At 42.1% G+C, this 18,637-nt stretch overlaps 1 protein-coding gene across 4 annotated transcripts in view; it reads right to left on the bottom strand.

Moving 5' to 3' along the window:
- The window catches only part of LMO4 (LIM domain only 4), a 17,115-nt gene extending 10,484 nt beyond the window's left edge, over positions 1-6,631 (bottom strand). Inside the window, exons 1-2 of one of the 4 annotated variants that reach the window (XM_019751763.3) lie at positions 5,876-6,631; positions 2,896-3,134 (exon numbers count right to left, since the gene is read on the bottom strand). In XM_019751763.3, coding sequence (XP_019607322.1) covers positions 2,896-3,131 — 236 coding nt within the window. In that variant the 5' untranslated portion in view covers positions 3,132-3,134; positions 5,876-6,631. Of the gene's footprint in view, positions 1-2,895; positions 3,135-3,349; positions 4,462-5,625; positions 5,768-5,875 lie in introns of those variants that run through there. The other 3 variants (XM_019751765.3, XM_074335094.2, XM_019751764.2) reach the window with 3 other exon arrangements.
- Positions 6,632-18,637: the final 12,006 nt, after the last annotated feature.

The following is an 18,637-nucleotide window of genomic DNA, read 5'->3' as shown; positions in this document are numbered from 1 at the left end:
CTGGGGGGGGGGGGTCCAGAGCTGGGGAGGAAGGGGACAGCACTGAGGTTTGCGGACTTTTGAAAGATGGAAACAGGCAGATGTGGGCCCCTTTAAGATCCACCCTCCCCCTCTCTTTACCCCCCCCCCCCAGCCTTTCCCTCCCTCTTAGAGGCCAATTTTGTTAATTAAATGTTTTGTTTGCGACGCAGCTCTCATTCATTGCGGACACGTCATTCGGAGCAGATCTAAGCCAGAGACCAGATCTCATTAGATAAAGCCCATCAGAACTAAGAAAATGGAGGAGCCACTAATTAAAGCTTTTAATTGTGCGGATTCGCTGCAGCAAGGCAACCGCTTTATCTGAAATCTTGGAGGGAGAGGAGGCTGAAGCCCAGCTCTATCCAATCCACATTAGGTCGCCCAGGGGGGAGGGGACTGGGGAAAAGCAGCACACCCACTATGTCCCTCCACCCCCGCCTCTCCCAGCTCTCCCGCAGCGTTTTAGCCAGATCTTGGTTGTTTTCAAAAAACCACAACCTCAAAGTGAGACAGTTTAAAAGCCCTTAATAAATCGCTCTGTGGTACCAGCCAGGCCTTAGAGCCGAAGGGTCGGTCCCCTTCACCTGGCAGCCGGAGAGCGGATTACTCCACTCTTCCTTGGCCTCCTTGCAGAATTGAAAGCTCCTCCAACAAGTGTCCTGGAGGGAGACAGGGGAGGGGGTAGCTGAGAGGAAAAGGAACGCGCGTACCTCCCCACCTTTCCACCCTTTTGGCATCTTGATGGGCAGAGAGAGGGAACAATGAAGTAAGAGTTCAGAGATCTCTTTAAATTGGGGAGTAGGGGGCGGGGAGGGGCGGTGATCAGCTGCTGATGAGTCCTGAGCAGTGTGAGAGCAATTTGGTACAGAGCTGGAACTCATCCCTCTGGGACAGATCTAAGGTTCTCTGGATAGCATCTAGTTCAAGAGCAAGCCTGGCTCCAGTTTTCAAATCCAGAGGAAAAAAGAAAGGAAGTGAGAATATGGACCGAATTAATTAAGGCTCTGGGGGGCACACATCCTCCACCCTTCCATTAAGCCAGGAGAAAACACCAAATGGGAATTTATATTTGGCCCCAAGAATGGGTAAAGGAAAAGAGGCGATTCCCAGGAAGCCACTTGCCTAAACTTGTCCTGAGGGAATGCAAGTGGACGCATCTTCTTTTTAATTAGTGGTAATCAGAAGCGAAGGTTTTTAGAAGGCACTTGGAGAAGAGATGAATCTGTACCATTCACTGGGTCTGAACAGCACTGTCAATTTTTCCACTTCAAACCACCCTCTTTTCTTACTACAGTTTTGCTCTCTATTTAATTACAACACTGTCAAAGCTCATGGCATTGCTTGGAAGGAGGACCAGAAAGCATTACACTCATACTCCTGCTGATTTTACAACATTTACTTCTAAAAAAACACTTAGTGAAATTAATACTGCCATCTTAATTTAAAAATAAAAGCCCTCTCCCTTCCTATATTTCTTTTACTTGGCTGATTGAGGATGCCAGCAGAGTGGACGGACGTAAGTTGCATTATTGGAATAACCAAATGTTATTTTACTCCATCATTTTACACTGATGTATCACTGGGGTAAGCATACACATACTCAGCTCTGAACTGCATTGGGATCTTTTGCAGTTTTAGACGCAAAGTGAGGGAATCACAGTAGAGCTAAAATTTGAACAAATATCTCATCCACTGATTCACCGCCATTGAAGAAAGAATAAAATTTTCTACTAATCACTATAAATTGTTTAAGGCAGAAATTTAAATAGAATGAAATTCTTTTTAAAAGTGAGTGGTTCTTGAGTGCTCTCTACTATCAACGGTGTGCGTGTGGTTTTTTTTTTTTTTTTTTAATTACTGGATGTTGAAACAGAACACCTCCTAGAAGCATTCATGTGCATCAGTCTATCAAACCATTTACTCAAATTAAATGTGTAATCCTTCAAATGCCTCTTTTCAAATTAATGAGTTTAAGTAGCTTGAGTTCACCTGAAAAGATCCTATAGGCACCTGACCTCCTGAATTCTTTTCATTAATTGCTCTGAAACTTGTTGGAAAAGACTGCTTACAGGGGCATATGAATGTTCCTATACATCGCTTCAAGTGCAAGCTTCCTATAATTCTATAGTCTCTTTTCCTAAATCTCTTTTGGGGACCCAGGGTAGTGATACGAATGACAACAAAAAACCCAAAATCTGAACATTCCTCAGTTGAAAATACTGCAAATTTTAAATTGCAAGCCCACACAAACCACACTAACATTGAGCATTACAAACCTCCAAGTAACAGTATGTAAAGACAAATATTGCCTTTTTTTTTTTGTTATTAAGAATTACAAGTCTTTAAACTTATGGGTAATCAGCATTTTTCACAAGAAGCACAAAGAATGAGTCAGTTTTCCACTCAAAAAAGTTTAAAGGTAATTAGCCATCATCACAGGCAAATCATTTCTCACTAACTACCCTTTTAAGTCAATCTTTTGTTTCAGAGTTTCTAATGTAGGTCCCTACATTGCTTTAAGAGAGCAGCTTAACTCCCACTTGAAATGTTTAGTTTTAGCAGAGGGTCCAGTTAGGGCTGACCACTTAAAATTCTGGTCCCCAGTGCCCAACCTTTGCACACTTTGTGGGTCCAGTTCCACCAGATGGGCAGTTTTTACTTAGTATGTGGCATTCGCCATTAGTTTATCATAAAAATTGTAAGACTGACACATGCTTCCTGAACCCCTTAAATTGGGCCAACCAGAAAGTTTTTGAGGTGAAGACTACAATGTATTCTCATAGGAACCCTACTTCTTTCCTTAAAACCCCTGGTAACCTTTGGTCTTGCCATTGCTCTGCTCACCCATCTCGGGGAAGGGCAGCCAAGTCTTACCTAATGTAGTCATTTCTGCAAAGGATCATGCCGCTCTTGGTGTAACAGGACGTGCCGATGTCACCCAGCTGCGCCTGGCAGCAGGAGCACTTAAGGCACCGGCTGTGCCAGTAGCTGTCCATGGCATAGAGCAGAAAGCGGTCTGCAATCTTGCCCCCGCAGCCTGCGCACCGCTTCCAGGAGAGGGAGCCGGCGGTCACCGGGGGCGGCTGTGAGCTGCTGCCCGGATTCACCATGGTCTGCAGAGAGCGGGAAGGGGAAAGGGAGAGAAAGACAAAACAGGGGCGATGCAAAAGTTAGTAAGCGCCGTGTGAGCAACCATACCCGTTCCCCCCAAATTTCACCCCCCCCCCCCAACCCGAGCTGTTGGAAGGAAGCAGCAGGGCAAGGGCAGGAAGGAGGGTGAGCCGGAGAGGGAAAGAGGGAGGCTCGCCGGCAGCAGCCGCCTGTTTACTTTTCTCAAGCTTTGTTCTGGGGCCACGAGCTCCTCTCAACTTTCCAGCGCTCGCCGCCGCTGACAATTTCAGCTTGGGTACTGTCAAAACTCCGAGAGCAAGGCTCCGCGGCGCGCTCCACCCCTCGCAGCACCTCCTCCCGGCCCCCCGCCTCCGCCCACCGCCCCCTCCTCCGCCGCCCGCCTCCAGCAAATGAGGGTCAAACCCACCCACCACCGCGCCCGGCCCCTCCCCAGTCCCGGCCGAGCCCCGAGAGCAAGCTGAGCGGAGCGGGGAGGCGGCCCCTGCCGGAGCCACGTTCCCTCTCGAGCTCTGCCCTGGGAAGTGCAGCTGCAGTTCACAAGTTGGAAATAGTTCGGTTTTCTGAAAGGGAAGGAGGGAGGAACCGGCTGAGGGGAGATGGAAGAACGTGGTGGTGGGAGGAGAGGCGCGGGGACCCAAGGAGGGGGGTGCGGTGTGTAAAGTTGCGAAACTGGTTTTTCGTATTTTAAACAGCACATTTCATATGCCTTTGTGGTGACCGCCATCTCCCATTATTGTTCCAAATCTCATTTCGTTTTGAAGATCAATGAGTGTTTTCTCTGGGTTTTCAGGACACAGGCAAGAATAATAGATCATTGAACTTTAGGATGCCTGTTAACTTCCTATACAAACACTCTCCACTTTGGTCTCACTAATCTGCCCTTGATCAGCAATTTAAATGCTAAAGCTTTGTTCCTCCAAAAGGGGTGGGGAGTACAGATAATATGCGAGAAGGCACTATTAAAGGATGCACAAGTTAAATTCGAGCCAGTCCTGCTGTCACCGAAAATGCTTTTAAAAATTCCCCACTCTTTCTAATGAATGTCATAAGAGAAGCAACTGGGGTATAATATGGGAATCAATTTATAAAGCTTAGCCTAAACCGATTAATTTGTTGCCTCCAATCCTGAGTCCAATAAAGTCCTAGTGTTCCTCCAGTCACTTATTCTATAAAAAGATCAAGTTATTTACTGCCAATTAAGCAGCCTGTTTTGTCTTTGTCCTCTGTAAGCCGAGAGTGTGGGCTCCCCCCGAGGCTCCCGGCTATCTGCTCAAGACATTCAGCTGATACCTCAGAAGGGAGAGGGCGAACTTTGCCTGTCCCCGGCCCAACTTGGCTGAAAAAAAAAAAAAAAAAAACGAGGGGAAGGGAACGAAACAAGCACTCGGGTTCCTTAAATAGGCCGATTTTAAACACATTTCCTCCGAAAGAGTCCCGGAACGTGTGTCCAGAGACCGCACAATAAACCAGAATAAGAACTGCACCAATTAAGCTGTAACAAAACCCTGAGACTTTGGAAACAAGACCACTCTAAAACCCATTAGCATTGCATTTATCCGAATGCATCATACCTTTATGTAAATTGATTTATCTGATGCATTTACTCGAGGAATTGCTTTTTGTTACAATTTCAGCCCTAACCCAAATGAATCTGCATTTCCTGCCCTAGGTCTTTAAACTGTTTCCCTCAACGTTTTAATCGCTCCGAATTCCTTTTTAAAAGGGGAGAGGGAGGGAGGAGATTCCAAGCTCTTCCCCGCCCCCATCTTTGGTGAGAGGTAAATATATATGTATATTTTTTTGAAAAGGAAACATTACACTGAGAAAAGCATCCAGTAACCCCATTAGCTAAAGCTCTTAAGGACAAGCAATACCTTAATGCTGATTAAATCTAAAAGAGATGAATCAAGAGGACTGACCAGAAACTGACTCCCCTGATAACTAAGGACCGGCCCTCATCAAGTTTCATTTAGAGTTGGAAAAAAAAAAAGAAAGCTTTTAAGTTAAATAGGCTTATACTCCAGTAATTACATAGCCAAGCAATTTAGGTCCTGGGATAGTCAGTGAAATAGAAAGCAGAACTGGCAGCTAGAGGCAAAATCTGCCCCCCTTTAACAACGTCTCTGGTGTTTTTTAATGGAGACCAAGGGAGGGACAAATGTAGCGCTGGCAATTTGTAGTACAAAAATGGATGCTTAATTCATGTCTTGATTTTAATTAGGTGATTCACCGGATTTCTCCTGGATTGGAACAAAAGACTTATAAGCCAAGAGGAATTTTTTAAAAGACCCAGCAATACCAAATCCTCACTTAGATCATTTCTGCCACTGTTTCAAAAACACTGTTTACTAGAAGGGGGGGGTCATGACTATTTCCCCCACACTACTTCTCACACTTAAATCCTCCTTTCAACACCCCCTGCCTTTCCCTCAGTAACTGAAAATCTCCCCACCCCACCCCCTAGGTCCTCACCAGCCCGGTCTCGGAGAACCCTTTTGTAAGCTGGAACCGCTACAAAGCTGGCGGCCCGGGGCTGCCGCTCCGTTCTAGCTCGCAGGCCGGCCTCGGTAGTTTGAGACTCGCACAATATCCAAGCCAACGTATTGTTTACTTGCAATTTGGGACGGTCAAGGGAAGGAAGCCAAAGAAAACAGCCCGGGCCCCCACAAGGCCCCTGTTCCCTCCCCCCTCCCTGCCCGCGGTTCCCCAGCCGTCCCCTTACCTGCTTTTCCCCTATATTGCAATATTGCGAGAGGCGGCGGCGGCGAAAAGCGAGTGAAGCCTCTTGGCTTCCAAGGAAGGGGCGCCTTGGCTGGAGGGAGGGGGAGTCTCGCAGAAGCAGGAAAGGGGAGGAGGGGGCTACGGGCTTTTTTTTTTTTCTTTTTTTTTTTTTTAACGCGTTGCTGAGGCTGGGTTGGGGGGCCCCGCGTAAGTGGCTGGCGGCCAGGAGCAGAAGTGTCAGTCTCAGTCCTCGTCCTCGTCCTCCGCCTCCGGCTCCGGCTCCGCGCGAGCAGCGGCAGGAGCCCTCGGCCCGCGCGGCGCAGCTTCAGGCGCGGCGCAGCGGCAGCAACTGCTGCAATCGCTGCTGCAAGTTTGGCAATGTGGCTTCACTTTGTAGATTCCCCCGCCCGGCGGCCCCCGCCCCCGCCCGCGCTCCTCCCGCTCCTCCTCCTCCCCTCCACCGCCTTCCTCCCTCCCGCGCGCTCGCTCGCTCCGGGCTGGCGGCTGCGGCGGCCGCACGGCCGAGCTTCCTGCACCTCCGGCCACGGAGCGGCTGCAGAAACAACAGCCCCGGGAGCGGTGGCGGTGGGTGCGGAGACCGGGAGGCGGGCGCGCGGGGGAGGCGGGGAGCTGCGGCCGGCCGGGCCCGGCGCGCGGGAGCCTGCGCCGCTGCCGGGGCTGCTGCTGCCCGGCTCCGAGGCGGCGGCGGCGGCGGCGGCGCTGGCCTCTAGCCGGCTCGCTCGCTCCCTCCGCGGCTCTTACACATGTGTTACTGACAGAGCAAAACCCCAACTACTCCCCGGCTCTGCCGCCGACGTCAGCGACCCTCAGCCACTGGGCGGCCGGATTGTTCAGGCGGAATAATAAAACCTGCCAATCCGGGGAAGGACAAAGGGATGCCTGAAACGAGACTCTGGGGGCGGGGGAGAGAGCCAGGCGGCGGCGCGGGCCGTGGAAGGAGAAGAGAAGGGCCCGAATCAGGTGTGGACTAGTGACCAGGGCGCCGCACACCTCTCCGGGGCTGCCCTGCGCGGCCCGAGGTCGCCAGCGGAGGCGAGGGGGCCGCACCTGCCTTCTCCGCGCTCCGGGGACCCTCGGGACCAGTACCCGTGCGCCCCTTGGGGATTGCCTTCCCCTTGCGCAGAGGCGAGATCCGTATGAAACTTCACATCTTTCTCAGAAATGGGTCTCTTCCTGTTTAGGAAAAAAAGCCTTCCCGAAATCTTAAGGCGGTGGATTTCACACACACACACATGCAGAAGAGGTGATTAAAATTTTTTTTTTTAAATCACGGTGATGGAGATTTATGAACCATAGTGGAAGTTTAGTTAACAAAGTAAAACTACGTAGTAAGGGAATCTATAGATCCTAAGTAGTGTTTGCTTCCTTACCCCTTTCTCATTAACCAGAGTATAAACCAAATGCCTACTAAGCACTTCATAGATATTTGTCAATTGTTGGTGATAAAAAGATCACAGTACTGATTTTCGAAGTTGAGGAAAACTTCTGGGAGGAAGCTTTCGCTCCTCCATTCACCCGGCTGTGGAGAATGAGGCCGAATTTCTCATAGCCCTCAAAAGCAATGAAAGTAATTGCAAAATTCGCAATCTCACAGCCTCTGGAGAGTAAGAAGGGTCACTTCTAGTATAAATCAAGTTTTGAGGAATGCTTTTAGGGTGCTAGCCTGAGAGTCTTTCCAGGGCCAAAGCTCAGCGTAGATGCTTGAATATCTAGTCATTCAACTTTATCTTCTCTGCCAAATAGGTTTAATAAATCTCTGATCTGAGGCTAATATTAGGTCTGATTATTATTACTAAGTTCCAGAGAGATTTTTCTGGTGGAAATTATCATGAAAGTGCAAAGCCCTTCTGCTAAGTATCATTAAGTAAAACCAGCCTTGTGGGACAAGTTTTCATATTGTATTACACTCAGTATTGCTGGATCGAGGAAAGAAACCTGCAGGAGAATCTGGCTAGACAATGCAGATGTTAAACATCTATGGTTTTAGTGTCTGTGTGGGGATTTCTGTCTTTCAAACCATCAAAATTAAAGCTGCAAAAGAAACAATAATCATTGCCTATAACATCGAGCAGAGCACATTTTAAATACCAAATTGAATACTCATGTCTTTATATTTCTAGCACCTCAGAATTAAATGACTTAATTTTATTGATTGGTATTTAAAATTTCATTTTTATAATCAAGTCACTTTGTGCACGTAGGAAAAATATTTTTTAAAGAATCATTAAAACTGTAATAGTAATTAAAATGTCCTGTACAGAAAACAGCTGCAGATGGGTGTGATTAAAGAAGGGCAACTTAGAAAGATACAATATTCCTTGAAGGTTGGTAAAGAAAACTCAATTAAACCAAATGAGTAAAGGAATCCCATAAACAAATAATGCACACTTTTTAATTCCCTGGTTCAGTTTCAATTTGTTAATAATTTATAATAAAAAGAGATGACACAAACTCTTAGTGGGCTACAGTGAAGTTATGATTTGTCATGTACAGGTAAATTTCCTTCTATGGGCCTTAATTTACTCATTTACAAATGAGGGAATTAAGCCAAGTGGTCTTAGTTTTCCCTTTTTTTAAAATGATTTTTCTTAAGTACAATACATAAATCATAGTTCTATAATGAAGTGTGGTACTTTGGGTATTTCCTGAAGTATGTATACTAAAGTTAAATCTTTAGTTTAAAAGGAAATGTTAGGAATTTAAGCAAGCACATGTGCAGATGTCACTGAGTAATTCCCCAGAAAATCCATGTAGTTACTGTGGAAAGAAATGAGAGAATGCTGGATAAAACTTTGAATATAGGTCTCCAGACTGGAACCGGCCTAGGAGGTGGTTTTAGTGTTAGTCTGTGTGGAGTGAGGTCTTGACATATGTCCTGGTAGATTAGAGTGGGTGAGGGTGTATTACCAGAGAGCTTTATTTGCTGATGTTGTGGTTATAGAAATACAAAAGAGATAATGGCTAACAGTCTCTGTTCTGAGGGGTAAGGAGTAAACACATTGACTGTAATCAAAATTCAGGTGTACTTTAACCACAGCGCCACCTCTGGGTAGTTTTTATTTCTGCATTCTTTGCATTTTGCAGTCCGTGCTCATCTGGGTAGGTAGCAAGATTTGTGGTCTGAAAGTGAGTGCCCGCTTCAATGAAAAGCAATGTCAATCTTTTATTTCCGCTGATGCTAACCTCACAAAAACTGTAAACACACACAAGTGTATTATGGGAAAGGGAGTTCTATATCCAGGTATTCTTCAAATAAATATAAAACAGGGCTCAAAGGAATAATCCTGGTATAGAGTAAAATTACCTGAACTCAAAATAATGTTATATTGCGCCCAGCAGTTCAAGAAAATTCTGCTGACATCATACATTCGCCATTCAGCCTACCTACCTACAATGAGAAATAAGAGTACAGTGCTTTGGAAAAGAAAGAGAAACTCCAATTGTTTCTTTCTTGAATCTTAATTAAAAGGTAGAAACCATATTGACCCTAGATCAAGCCCTCATGCCCCCTAATAACCTCCAAATCATTTGTTCATACCTTCCTTCTTCTCATTTAAGTACTTTAATTATAATCATTTTTTCATTCACCAAGCGACAATTCTCTAAGAATCTCCCATGGGCAGCCAGAGGTTCGCACACAGACCCATGTTGCCTTCAATATCTTGAGAACAGCCAGATTATTTGATGCTGATATGGCAACCTCCAAGACAAAGGTCCCCAGCTCTGTCTCAAGAAAATATATTTTATTCTTTTAAAGCCAGTGCAAAACTGGTTTTGAAGACAGTCTTTTTAGGAAGGATTTTTTTTTTTTTTCTTGATCTGCCTACCTTTATTGCTGCTATCATAGGAATCCCTTGAAATCTAAAGGTTCAACCAAGGTGAATCGAAGAAGCTGGCGTCTAGGACAACAATTCCAAAATGTAAAAGGCTGAAGAGAAGAAGAGGGCAAGGTAGTTACTTTACCGAAAGATGTAATGAGAAAACACAAGGAGGAGGAATGGCAGTTAGGTTCCTGCCAGTTTTGTGCGGTGGTGGTATTAGCTGGGGCTTGGGAAGGTACTACACAATCAGTGCAGCAGTTAGGGAGACTGGTGCAGCATTTCAGAACAGGGTTTATAGCAAACAACATATCAAGAAAACTACATTTCAAAAAACCATATCCTGGCTTCAAATACTGATAATGTTACTTTAAATTTACTGACTGCCTTTTGTTTGTATTTCTCAAAATTCCCTACAAATATCTCACTAAATATTTCATGTGATATAGGGGTAGATAGTTGCTGTATTAAAACATTCTTTTTTTTTTTTTTTAAGCAATCCAAATGTCTACATTTGGTAAATGTCCCACCAAGTTACATTAATTAGTATTTAAGAAGTGCTATCCTACCTCTCTTCTATAGGAGAATATGAAAGCATAATGAAGTGGATTTTATTGCAATAAAATAACTAGAAAATCACTGAGGAAAACAAAACAACATTGATATTGTTGTGATTAGAAATATAATTTAAGATGTAGATTTTTGCATTCAATTATTCTATTTGATTAGGACATTTGAATCTCTTGGAGATGATGGGAAAGGTGATAAATATGATGGCAAAGAAGAAAATACATCTGTGACAATTATTTTGCCTGATGTAGCGGGACCACTTTTATTAGAGGGGCAAGAAATGACTCCTTTCTTCATATATGTTTATTAGGGTAGGAATAGCACCTTAAAAAGCCCCCAGATCTGCTCCAGAGCTACAAGTAAATCTTGATACATGAATATATTTCATAGTGATGATATCATAGGAAAAATTCTTTAGCTTATTAATACTACCTACTTCTAGGACTGAGTACCATCAACAATATTCAAGTGCAAGTGATAGTCTGCATATATTATTGCAAATAAATTATCAAACTATATACACGAGTATCTTATATGTTCATTAGCGTCTTCTAAACAGTCTAGTGGGTCGACAGGCAATGCTTATTAAAGTCGAATTAAATTTTATTATGGCTAAATTTAATTTTATAATAGTTACAAAGGGTATGTAGATGACTGGGCCATTTGTGTATATATGTGATGTGATTATTACTAAAATATGTATTAAAATTATAAATCCAGTAGAAAATAGAAATTCCATTTAACATTAATCACAGTTCCTCTCCAAGACAATAGAAATGAACATTTATTGATGGAGAAACTAAAGCATTAAAACATAATTCATTCCCCCTTATGTTCCCACTAACTGTTCTTGGTTGAAAAAAAAAAAAGGCTAATAATTAAGAAATTTTAAGTGCTGCAAACTATAGCTTCTTTATTTAGTGTCACTTTTACAGTATTGATATAATTGAGCTTTTTCTCTATGTAGATTTGTAATTAAATGTTATATTTAAACTATAATACTGGTCTCTATTTGCTCACCAAAAAGTTGATGAAAATATGATATTTATTAATCTATTGTAATGAATGACCCTGGTGGAATTAGGGCAGTTCAATCCATAGCTGTCCATAGACATGAAAAACATGTTTTTCTACTCTATATACTGCCATAAATTTTTTAGAATAAAAAGAAAAACCGGATATGGATTTTTTTAAATAATAAAATTGGATAACTCAATTGACTAAAATGTGTTCCCTCCACGCAGAGGTACACATTATAACGTCATCATTTATATTTCTCAACATAAATCAAATTTCATAATAAAATTGTTTTTGATGAATCACCACTTCTTTTCCAGCTTCAAAACATTCTGACAGAGAAAGCAAATTTGTCGATTTCTCTGTATGATAAGAAATCACTGAAAATATATTTAAGTCTTTTAGTCTAAGATGATAATTTTGGGGGAGAAGTTTCCTTTAAAAAAAAGAACATGTTCAAGTGAGGCCATTTTAAAATTTGGGAAAACAACTCAAGAATAAAATAGACTTTCTTTTCAGCATTTTTGCAGAGCCATCTGTTGTGCTCTCTGACAATAAGGCCAGGAGAAGTCATCACAAAACAATACTCTGGAAACAATTTACTTCAATGAAAGAATGAAAACTTAAACAACACTACCTTTGTCCATGTTTGTTCTAATTAGAGGGTTAAAACATCCAAGCATTGTACCCAGATGCCTCTCTCTGTCCTGTTTTTATTGCTTTTCTCCACTGAGATAACATTTAACACTGCATTGAAATTCCTACTTACTGCTTGTGTCCAGTAGTAAATCCTGGCACATTATTAGAATATCTGCCTGTTATCAGCTCAGTCAGGGAATGAATTATTGACTATAACTCATTGCTGGGAAGACTACGTATGACACTCCAGTGAAGTTTTGATAATTTCTAGAAGTCATGGTAATTTATGGAAGGGGGTTTTGATTGATCTCCCACCACCTATTTTGCACCTATCAGTAAATAGGACACATATTGATGGCTACTTGAACTACATCAACAATATGAGGAATTCACAACTTAAGCATTTTTTTTTTTTCCAGGACAATTTCTATTAAAACAGTAACTCAGTTTCTATTAATTTTCTTCTGTGTGGTTTACCCATGGGAATGGGGAATCACAGATATAGACTATTGAATGCATGGTATCACTATTCTAATAATTATTTAAATGTATCCCTCATTTGCAGTTGTGCCAGCCTCTGCCTTTTGGAAAAACAGCCCTGACACCACTGGAACAGATGAGGGTAGAGCAAAACAACTACTGAAAGATTTTAAAGAGTGTCTTTAAGTATTAGGGTACAGCTGATAGATAAAAGAGAATTTTTTTAAAAATCAGCATAGTAAGCAAGTTACTTATCATTTGAAAGAATGTTTGTAACGTTTGATATAAAATTTACAGATACCATTTAATGTGATATAACTGTCACTTTTGAGTCCATTTGTCAGAACATTAAATAATAATTGCTAACACACTTTCTTTTAATTTAGGTTTATTTTCCTCCTGTTTCAGATTTGCTACATTTTCCAAATTCAATTATTTCTCAGCATAAATTCTACTAGACAAATGTTTCCCTTATTTCTTTACTGAGTTTTCATCATTGTGATTTCATTATTGTTTTATTTACTACAGCAATTGCTTCCTAGAAAAATAACCTGTATTTTCTTTTTGTTTTTTTTTTTTTAAAGATTTTATTGGGGCAGGGGAACAGGACTTTATTGGGGAACAGTGTGTACTTCCAGGCCTTTTTTCCAAGTCAAGTTGTTGTCCTTTCAGTCTTAGTTGTGGAGGGCGCAGCTCAGCTCCAGGTCCAGTTGCCGTTGCTAGTTGCAGGGGGCACAGCCCACCATCCCTTGCGGGAGTCGAAACCAGAAACCTTGTGGTTGAGAGGACACGCTCCAACCAACTGAGCCATTCGGGAGCTCAGTGGCAGCTCAGCTCAAGGTGCCATGTTCAAACTTAGTTGCAGGGGGCGGAGCCCACAATCCCTTGCGGGAGTCGAGGAATCGAACTGGAATAAGCTGTATTTTCAACTCTTAATATATACCATGCAATACAAAAAATAATATAAATAATAATTTAAAGTATAATGGTTATTCCCTAGGTGACATTTAAAGCATGTCTAGATTTCTAGTAATTTCAATTTATACCCAAATAATATTTAGTAATCTGATACAAAAATAATGTGTCTCTTTTGCCAACACAGTCAAGATTAGGGGCGGGTAACTTGACTGAACACTTGGCTTAAAGAAAATAATTCTTTCTTCATTTTATCTTAATTTAGTAGCTTCTAGCAGTCATATAAACAATCTTAAAATTAAAAGATAATGTTAATGGAAGAGACTGTTGTCATAGGATAATGGCTTCCTGCTGCTAGATTAATGCAGTGGCAATAATACTGGAACATTTATTGAAAATAAAGGGGAAGACAAAGCCAGGAGATTTACTTTTAAAGCAGGTGTCATGGATCCTAGACATTGTTATGTTACAATTACTTTATTTCAATTTTGCCAATTGGCTGGTAGAGAATGATCTCTTTTCCTGGTGGATGTGGGGTGGCACAATGACATAGGCTGGTACCCCATGACTGAAGGGTGCATTCTTTCTGACTAGAGGAACAGATTTGTTGCGATTCTTCCCATCAGAAAGCACTTTCTAAAGACTGTGCCACTTAAAGAAACAAATACCAAAAATGCACAAATAAATGTGCCCTTTACCGAAAAAATAAAATAAAATAAAATAAAGCATCTACTTAACACAGTTACCAATCATTCTAGAAACATTAATAAGCTCCCTACACTGGCACCCAAATACATTGCTCTTAAGCAAGTACCAGGAATGACCTACAGGAAAAAGCTGTGTCCATGGATGTTAGCCACTGTCGCCAACTGTCCTGGACTTAATCTTCTTTGAATACCTATGATAATTTTAGACCAAGTAATAGACTTCTGTAGGTGGCATCCTCACAGGAGTGCTGTGATAGTTGGAATCCTAAGATGGTTCCCAAGATTCCCACCCCCTGTTGTGCACACCTTGAATAATTCTCCTTGAGTGTGGTTGGGCCTGGCTTCATCAGATGAGCCCTTTTAAAAGAAGGTCTAGAGGTCAGAGCTAGAAGAAGTCAAAGAGATTCAAACTTGCAGAAGCTGTTCTCCTGTTGGCCTGGAAGAAACAAACTGTCGTATGTGAGAGACATTATGGAGGGGACTCATGGCAAGGTCCTGAAAGGCAGCCTCTAGGAGCTTAGAGCGGTCCCAGTCAACAGCTAGCAAGGAGATAAGGGACCTTAGTCCCAGAACTGTAAGGATATGCATCCTGCCAACAACCAGTGAGCTTGCAAGAGGAACTTGAGCCTCAGAAGAGATCGCGGTCCCTTCTGACACCTTGATTTCAGCCTGGTGAGACACTGAGCAGAGAACCCAGTTAAGTCATACCTGAACTTCTGAGCTACAGAAACTTTGAGATAATAAGTGGGCATTGTTTTAAGCCACTAAACGTGTAGTAATTTGTCATGCAGCAATATAAAACTAATATAAATGCTGTGGGGAAAAGCCAAATAAGATATTTTATTGCCACCTCTTTCCCTCTACTATGAATTCTTCTATTTGCTTCTTATTGTCCCAGCCCCTTCCTTAGCAAAATATGAAACAAAAAGCTGGAGTGTCCTCACTACATTCTGGGTGTGTATCAGTTAGGATTTGGTCATATAGGTAACAAAAACCAATAACTAACTCATGCACAGGGGAGTATACAGAAAGATACAAGGGGTTTTTAGAATTAACAAAAGACCTGAAGACCAATATGGGAAAAAGCGAAAACCAGACAAGTTCCAAAGAGTTATGAAGTAGGAATTTCAGTGGTGGGCTCCTAGCAGGAACAGGGTGGTCAATCTGGTATTGCCTGGACAAATGACCTCTGTTTCCATTCTTGGGCCACCCAGTCAAGTTGTAAAATCGCTAAAGAGAGCTTCCGATTTATTGGGCATTCTCAGGTCACATGCCTGCCTCCTAGAGAAGAGGAAGGAGCAGCCTCTTAAACTTCCATAGTGGGCAAGCCCTGGAAGTCCCCTCCCACCAAGAATCTACACAGTAGGAGAAAGGTAACACCCTACAAGGAAATAGATACTAGACAGTAAAAGAAGAAGGAAGAGGAGGAGGAGGAGGAGAAGGAGGAAGAGCAGGGAGAGTGGGAGGGGGAGGAAGAGGAGGAGAAGAAAGAGAAGGAGACAAAGTAACAAATGTCAAGTGTCAGCCAAATTGTAAAGGAATCACATATGAGAGAGAGAGACTAGAGAGCCCCTCAGACAAGCACATCCAAAACACTTCATAAAAAAGAGGCAAGAGTGTTGGGTCACAGGAGATCTCATAGTGAACAAATTCTAGACCCAAGAATCCAACTGGTTCTCTACATGCCCCACACTTGGAGAGAATAGACCTACGTAGAAGAACCAGAATGAGATAGGTATCTACCTCTTTTGTGCCTAATATTCATCAGTTTCTTACCTGCTACCCTATCATAAGTACCATATTCCTCACCCCTTGGGATGATGTGTCCATGACTGCTTTCGACGGTGAGGTAGGGGGATATTACTTACAGGTGGAGTTGTTATGACCAAAATATTCAAGAGGGCAGTGGGAGAATCAGCCTGGTAGACACAGGGCATTGAAGGATCCATACCAGATATCATATACAAATGGGCTTATGGTTTTCTTTGTTTTTATTTTTACTTCAATGACAATTTTGCTATCTTCTGTTCATTTGGAAAATATTTACTGACACTTACTATGTGCCAACCAGTGTGCAGTGTGCTGGAAATAGAGCATCAAAGAAAGAAAAGCCTTGCTCACATGGTGTTCATAAATTATTGTATGTTCGATGGCGGTACTGCTATGAAGAACAATGAAGCAGAGTAAGAATGAGAGGGAGCAGTGGGGCCCAGTGCAATGGGTCTGGTGGTGGATTACAACTTTATAAAGGTGAGCAGGGGAGGTCTTATGGTAACATTTGTGCAGAGACCTAACGGAAGTAAAAAAGCCCGTGAATCTGAGGGAAAGGGAGCTCCGGTTACATGTGGAATATAAAATTGAAAGCAACAAATGAACAATCAAGACAAACAAACAAAAACTCATAGACACAGACAATAATATGGTGGTTACCAGAGAGAAAGGGGGATAGTGGGGAGGTGAAAAAGGGGAAAGGGGGTCAAATACATGGTGATGAAAGGAGATTTGACTTTGGGTGGTAAACACGCAATGCAATATAAAGATGATGTATTACAGAATTGTAACTTGAAACCTATATGATTTTGTGAAACAATGTCACCCAATAAATTTAATAAAGTTAAAAAAATAAAAAGCAGTTCCAGGGAGAAGTGTCTGCAGTGCAAAAATCCTAAGGAGATATGTGCTGGTATGGTTTAGAAGCAGGGAGGAGGCCAGGTGGCTTGGGTATAGTAGGAGATGAGATCAGAGTTTAGATTGGGGGCAGATAGGGACTTGGGCTTTTACCTGGATTGAGAAGGGATGCTATTAGAGGGTTCTGAGCAGAAAAGAGATATAATCTGACTTACGTTTTTTAAAGCATTACTCCTGCTGCTGTGTTGAACACAAACTACGGTGGAATTAAGGCAAAAGCAGAGACCACCACAAGAGGTCCAGGCAGGAATCAGGCAGAGGGTGATGGTGGCTTGAACCACAGTGACAACAGAAGGGAAGTGAGACATCATGGGATTTTCAATATGTTTTGAATATCTGAGGCAGATAGAACTGTGGTTTCTATTTCAAAATTTACATCGATGGGTTCATGTGCCTTTGATAGTCCTTTTGGGTTTTCATGGGTCATGACAGCTATAACTTCCCTTCTGCTTCTGAGAAGTTGGGCCAGGGCACTCCCACATACACCATCTTCCACCCCCACGTGATTCCCCTTCCTACATGCCGAGTTTTTGTCATAAATAGCCATAATATTATTTTTCACTCATATCTTTCCTTTTTAACTCAGATGAGAGAACTAACAAATACTGGACCCCTTAGTATGCCAGACACAGGGCTAGGTTCTCTCCACATAGCAACTCATTTAATTTCATTAACATCCTGGTATAATCAGTATCATTGCTTCCATTTTAAAATTAAGGAAACTCGAATCATAAAAGTCAAATGGTTGCTCAAGGTCAGTGTCAAAGCTGAGGTTCAAAACTTGGAATTCTGCAAAGCTTTACAGGTTGAAGAAACCTTCCACAGTCCAGTACGCTCTGCTAGTAAATCAGTATATGGGCTCTGTTTAATAGGTTTGTGCAACCTTAGTTTCTAAACCCTTGGTTCTCAACTGTAGGTGATTTTGTCCCCCAGTGGACATTTGGCAATGTCTAGAGACATTTTCAGTTGTCCCAACTGGGGGGGGAGGGTAGGGGATTGCTACTGGCTTCAATAGGTGGAGGGCAAAGGTGAAGGAAAGTCCCCTACAACAAAGAATTATCCTGCCCAAAGTGTCCATAGTGCTGAGGTTGAAAAACCCTATTCTAAACCATTGTTAGATAATCACCCTGTCATAGGAGATAATCAGACTAACATCAATTGCAAATTTTTATTTGGAATCTTTTCATTAATATGCTTTAAAAATGAAGACATTTCTGTAATCAGACAATTTTAGTATGCTGGTTGGGATAAAACCTACCTACAGCCATATAGGGAAGTGTTACCCAACATGTCTTATAGCACAAGGCTCAGTGTATGTTTTCAAGCTTATAAAAAAAGAAAGTTAGATACCTGGAGTAAAAAGTTTAGTGGCTCCAAAGTACAAAAACAAAACTGCAAAAATTAAAATTACTAAATGTCCAAGTAAATGTCTGCAAAAGTAACTAATTAACTTGACATGCAATATAATTGAATTCTTATATAAGAAAACTCACATTGTATTTATTGTGGGATGTGTTTGATGTGATTTTGGTAGATATTCCAAAAGTAATATTTTCTAGACTCTACAGAAGTCTGACCATAGCTCTGCAGTCATCATTTTAGAGTGAGTGATGTCAGAAAATCAGATAAGACTGTACCCGAATGAAGTAAGGTGCTGAGCCGTGCCAATATTTAAAAGAAACACATCTCAGGCAGCAGAAACAGTAAATGCAAAGGGTCTGGGGTGGGAATAAGCTTGGTACAGTCAATGAAAGCTGGTGTTGCTGGAATGTAGTAATAGGGACAGAATGTGCGGCAGATGATGTTGGAGAGACAGAACCATTAGATTTTAATCTGAGCACAACGGAAAGCCATTGGAGAGAAGTAGATGAATGTTACAATCAGATTTAAAAAAAAAAAAAAATATTA

The sequence above is a fragment of the Rhinolophus sinicus genome, chromosome 14 (genome assembly GCF_057876585.1).
Source record: "Rhinolophus sinicus isolate RSI-liver-muscle chromosome 14, RSI-T2T, whole genome shotgun sequence".
In the NCBI taxonomy this organism is placed as follows: domain Eukaryota; kingdom Metazoa; phylum Chordata; class Mammalia; order Chiroptera; family Rhinolophidae; genus Rhinolophus; species Rhinolophus sinicus.
This window is presented reverse-complemented; position numbering and strand designations above follow the sequence as displayed.